A 6000-nucleotide genomic window follows, 5' to 3' on the forward strand; every position below is an offset into this window, starting at 1 on the left:
AATGAACAGAGAGAGAGAGAGAGAGAGAGAGAGAGTTAGATACAAAATATGCTGGGGAAGCAACGTAAAAAAGGGCACCAAGCCTCTCGTCAGAGGAAGTGTTGCTGGACCTTGCCACCAGGTCAGAGATCACACCTCTATGGTCCACTATAACCTGCACATTTATGGCCGCGTCTTCCTTTCGCGATAAGTAGCCTACGCCTGATCAATCACTGATAGATTGGCGATAGGGATGAGTGCCATCCACCAGGATGCAATCCCCAGCATGGCGCAGAAGGGCGTTGGTGACAGTGTGGACGCACTTCCACACAGAGGTCTTGATTAGGCTGTAGCCCTCTCCCACGACCTCGATGAATCTCTCTGTAGCAAAAAAAAAAAAAAAAAAGACAAAAAAAAAAAACCGTAGCGCTGGGCTTCAGGGCTTAAAGCAGAATTCCGCTGCGTTAGCCTGGCCAGCGCAGGTCTGGGAAGGTCCAACTGCTCCACAATGAGTTGTCTTGAGAGGGGATTTTTTTTTAATATAGCCACGTCAGGCAAAATGTCAAAAGGGCTTAAGTTTTGCCGAATAAAAAAACTGACATGGACTAAACGGCTCCGAGTCCGGCTCCGTCTTTGATTCAATACAAGAACACGTTGGATCGCTGCCATAGTTGGTCGCTTACTGGACACCACCGTGCTTACCCATTTAAAGATCTTTGCCATTTAGAGCCAAATTGTTTGCCAGATTTTAATTATCAAAAAAATGATTGCCAATTCGCTTTAATTACATTACGAAAAAGCCTAGGCTAATTACCACCTTTTTAGTTCTGTAACCACATAAAGTCAACTTCATAAATAGGCCTGTATCCATTGCGAACATAATTTATTATGAGTCTTAAAAAATAACAGAAAATCATTGTTGAGCCACAAAATTGTCAACGTACCATAGTTTGACTTGTACTTCGCTGCGCTGGTTTCTAAAGACTGCTGTACAGTAGCGTCATGAGCTCAAATAACGCTAAGAGAGAGAGCTACGAATGGTCCAGACCAACCTTACGAAAGTGTGACTTACAGAAGATATACTTAGCGTACGAACGTGTCGGGAACCGTGCCATAAGGTTAAGAGAGAGGTTAAGGAATAGGTTAAGAACTACTTAGCGATAAGAACGTTTTGGGGAACCGGGCCCTGGTTGATATTCTAGCACATCAGAGAGCTGTGAGATGAGCTGTGACTGAGCAGTGATGGTGGTTTGGTGTGTTTTCCTGCAGGCTGTGGCAGCATGTGACCAGAGCGATTAACGATAAAGACCAGATGAGAGCCACGCAGGAGAAGTTTGTGCTGGAAGAGGCTCAGCGGCAGGAGGCCCGAGAGCGAGCCGAGCAGCCCTGGAACCCACGACTCTTCACCTTCAACACCGACACCAATGAGTGGCACTACAAATACGCCGAGTACGTCCACAAAACCTACTTTTCAGATCTGTATATGCTCTTATTACAAGTAATTATGTAATATTATAGAACATGGTGTATATTTTATTTATTTTTACAAATTAATTTTAATAAATCCACATTAATAAGTGAATTACGTTTTTTTTCATTTATTATTTTTTAATATTTTGATCTTAGACTCCTGATGAAGGTCGTGTGACCGAAACGTTGTGTGATTTAGATAGTGTGTGAGAGTTCCTTATATGTTGAAACGACCTATCTGGTCTTAATTTTCTACGCACCTATCACTTACAGGTGTGAGATGGAGTTCGTTCACTAATATTTTGATCTTAAAATCATTGCTTTTTTCCAAGCATGTTTAATTGCTAAATTAGGCCGTGTTCCAGGAACTAATAATCTCCTGGTCCCGACTCTGTTCTCAGCACTAAGCCTTGGGATCCGGAGCGCTGTCTGCTGCAGTTTGAGAGAGATGGCATCATCCAGACAAAAGAGAAATCCCGGCGCAGAAGCTTCTCCTACAGCCAGAACTGGGCTGCACAGCAGAAGGTGAGTCCCACAGGTTCCTAGTGTTGATGTATGTGACCTGCAGGCCCTTCAGGGTGTGTTTGGTTGACACACGTGTGTGTTTGTCAGGTGCGGGTGAACGGCAAACACAGGAAGTCGAGCAGCCAGCCGTCCAGCTGCAGTCAGAACACAGAGAGCAGCAGCAGCACACCAGAACCCAACCACGAGTCATCCGACAACGAAGGCCAGTCATCAAGCCATACACAAACACAGCTCCATTCTAAGAGCTGAATAAATAGCTCTTCCGGCAATTAAAAAAGTTAATCAGTCAGACAGTAGACTGTTACAAAAGCTTCAGATGTGACTAATTCAATCAGATTTTCAAACTTCAGCTATCCGCTTTGTGCTTTGTGTCTCAGATCCTCTTGACTGTAACAGATTAAAATAAATTGACTTTACGCTGTATATTACAGTAAACTAGCTGCACCTATACAAACAATTTGGACTTTTAAGTACCTATAGAAAAGTTCTTAAAAATCGGGTGATTGTCTAATCAGCCACATATGCATATGCTGTTAAAACAGAGTAAATAAATATATATAATAAATTAAAATAAAATAATTTATTCTAAAAATAAAACAATTCTAAAATGAAACAATTTGTTTAAAAAAAAAAAAAAAATATATATATATATATATATATATATATAATTCTTAAGCAATCAGTTTATTCTAATATAAAAAAATGTTAGTGTATTTTTAAATAAAATAAAATAAAACTAAACAGTTTTGAAAAGATGTATTATAAAAGATATAAAAATATTATGATAATGAAATGCAAAGATAAAAAAGATTTAAAGACATTTTATAATAAAATAATCAATTATGAAATAAATTAATGTATTTTCAAATAAGAAATTAAAGTATGAATTCTAAAGACCAAAAAAACATTTTTTTCTAAAATAATTATATTTATTCTAAAACAAAACAAAATGTATGTTATAAAATAAAAGTATGTATTCAAAAACTAAATATATATACAATCAAAAATAAATATTGATCCAGATTCCAAAACAGTTAAAATCTTTAGATTTTTATATACAGTATCTCAATTTGACTTCCTCAGGCTTTATGAAGCAGTGTGCAAGATGCACTAAAGAAGTGAAGGACATCGCCCTCATAGAGGCCTCGGTAGCAGCTATACAGGAAACACAGCATGACATCCAGAGGCAAGTACAGCCGAGACATACTGTACTTTTCATTACTGATGGCATAATAACTTCATGTTTCTCTGCTGTTCAGTATTGTATTTTAATCACACTGATCCCTTTATCTTCAGAAACCTGAGTGCACTGGGACGCCAGATTGCGCGGCACAAGACCGCAGAGGAGAGCAAGTCCTTGAGCGGCCGCCACTGTCTCATCCTCTGCATGCTGTTGCTCTTCCAGCTACTCATCAACTACGTCTTCACTTGAGATGCTGTCACCTAGAGACCATCGCCTAGCAATAAACACAGCCAAACTATCACCGTCACACAGCCCCTTGAATGCACCGTCATGTTGCTACCATCCGTAGCCACACCATCAAGCACTAAGCACTTCAATTAGAGAGAAAGAGACTCTTGTTTTAATGAATATGACCGATAATCATTTTAGAGTGGATGTAAAACACTGTACTGCCACTCTCGGTAACTGACGTGTTCCCTCTTTCCTACATACTTCCCTTTCTCTGCAATATAGGTCATTTATTTGTGGCATATTTGAATGCAGTTGAATGGGTTTGTGTGTCTGTGTGCATTTCCCACAAACTCCTCTTCCATTTATACACCGGCCTTAAAACTGATGCCAAAAAGGGGGAAAAAAGAACTGAAAAGGCAGTGAAGTCCACCAGTGCAGTTGTATTATGCTTACAAGTGAACGTCTGACCACACATATTTGCTCATTTTATTATTTAACCAAAACAGTGTTTCTGTATAGAACAATACAAAGAAGAGTAAATGTTTACAAACTTGATTGTACACAAAGGAAACAATGCTCGGACACCAAATGCGTTGTGTAAATGTAGATGAAGTTAACAGAATTGGCGAAAGCACTACGACAACAGAATGAACAATCAGCCATAAGACTATGGCAACCCAATTTAACATTTAATCCTTAACACATACTAGTATCCAGTTTTATACTACTAGTATTTTTTTGCTACTAGTATTTATGCCATTAAATACTAGTTCTTATTATCTTACTAGTAACATTTGGTATAAGTACTAGAATATAATAAATGTGTACTAGTATGTGTTGTATAAATACTAGTATCTAACGAATAAGTACTGGATCTGTTTAATAGGCTCAAGTGTCTAATGAATAAGTACTAGTAGCTAAACAATAAGTACTAGTAGCTAATGAATAAGTACTAGAAATGTAATGATAGGTACTACTGTCTAAAAAAATAGTTCAATAAGTACTAGTACTAGTACTAGAAAAGTACTAGAAACAATTCTTATCTTGCAAGTCACAACTCCTTTTCACTCTAGTTGTGGCCACTGTAGAGTTCAATAAAAAAATGAGCATGAGAATTTAGAATGAGTACTAGCATCTAATAAATGTGTACTAGTATCTGTTGAATAATAACGAGTAGTTAATCAGTAAATTATATTAGGTAATAAGTTGTATCTAATGAAAAGTGCTAGTATCTATTTAATTGGTACTAGTAGTATGCTAATAAATACTAGTATGTTGTAAGGATTAAATGTTAAAACGGCTTGCCATAATAATAATATTGATATTCATGACTGTTTGCTGAGCATTGGGTAGGTCAGTCACAATAGTGACATGTGAGGCCTTCTGGGAAGTTCAAGTTCAGTGAAGTTGCTTGGATCAAGTGCGATATGTTCAATAACGAATGTGTGACTGATTAATCGAAAGTGTATATACATGTATTTGTTTGAAACAATTGAATTTGAGAGTGTATTTATTTGATCATTTCACATGATTTGTTTTATATGTAATCGTACTGTTTTTAAGATCACATTCATACAGGTTTTCTGGGAGCAAGTACAGTTGAGCATCAGATTGCTTTCTCTTTCTGACATTTTTTGTTGTGAAGTTCGAGTGACTCTTGAGGGGAAATATTATGGTCAAAGTACAAAACTTCCAATGCAGGATTCAAATAGGAAAGTTGTGCTTGAATGATGCTTTTGCCCTGGAGCCATACTATAGTTCAACCCATTGGAATTTCAAATTATTTTTATTTTCCTTCTTTCCTTTTTTACAGAGCGCAGTATGTTATCTTGTCTGTCAACTGAATTGAATGAGATGTCAATGGCTCACTGTTTGTTAATGATTGTTGCAACTACAGCACCACGGTAAAGTTTTACATTTCAACATTTTGCTTTGTCATTTTTGAAACATTCAAATATAAAATAAACCCATTTAGATCACTTTTACAAAGATTGTTCACCATTTTGCCAGTATTTGCAAGCCATACATTTCCTAATAAGTAGTGATATATTGTGTTATGATCATAATTTGAACGTAATTTGGCAGTTATCCTAACTTTATTTACAATTTGAAATAAAGTTTTTGTTTCAAGAATTCATAAGTAAGAAAGGAAACCAAGAAAAAAAAACAGTTAAGAACAAACACCTTAGCAACTGCGTTGTAATACCATGGAAACACCCTAGATATGCTAGCGGTAGCAACCACTTAGAACACCTCAGAAATATGTTAAGTTGCACTCAAAACACCTCAGCAACATGCTAGCCACTCAAAACACATTAGCAACATGTTAGCAGTAGAAGTCACTTAAGGTGACTAAAGATCCAAAATCGTTTACTGAGTTGATAATACATTTTCTTAGGTATAAACTTATTGTGTTAAAAGTATGTTCTATATAGTATGAATGAAATATGAATGCATTACATTCACCATGTTGCTATTGTCATGTGAACGATGTGTGCCATCAATATCACAGGCATTCAGCTCCTCTCCTGATGCCTCATGGGATGGTAAAGAATCAAATAGAAAGTCATCTGTAGATTCACCTAGTGCTTTATGGATACTGTGAATCTGGA

General features: G+C 37.0%; 1 protein-coding gene across 1 annotated transcript in view; it reads left to right on the top strand.

Annotated features, from left to right (window-relative positions):
* The window catches only part of LOC132124624 (oxysterol-binding protein-related protein 5-like), a 54432-nt gene extending 50990 nt beyond the window's left edge, over nucleotides 1-3442 (top strand). The window contains exons 18-22 of the mRNA XM_059535724.1: nucleotides 1249-1428; nucleotides 1851-1974; nucleotides 2062-2176; nucleotides 3058-3160; nucleotides 3271-3442. Coding sequence (XP_059391707.1) covers nucleotides 1249-1428; nucleotides 1851-1974; nucleotides 2062-2176; nucleotides 3058-3160; nucleotides 3271-3406 — 658 coding nt within the window. The 3' untranslated portion in view covers nucleotides 3407-3442. The remainder of the gene's footprint in view (nucleotides 1-1248; nucleotides 1429-1850; nucleotides 1975-2061; nucleotides 2177-3057; nucleotides 3161-3270) is intronic.
* Nucleotides 3443-6000: the final 2558 nt, after the last annotated feature.

The sequence above is a fragment of the Carassius carassius genome, chromosome 43, assembly GCF_963082965.1.
Source record: "Carassius carassius chromosome 43, fCarCar2.1, whole genome shotgun sequence".
Lineage (NCBI taxonomy): Eukaryota > Metazoa > Chordata > Actinopteri > Cypriniformes > Cyprinidae > Carassius > Carassius carassius.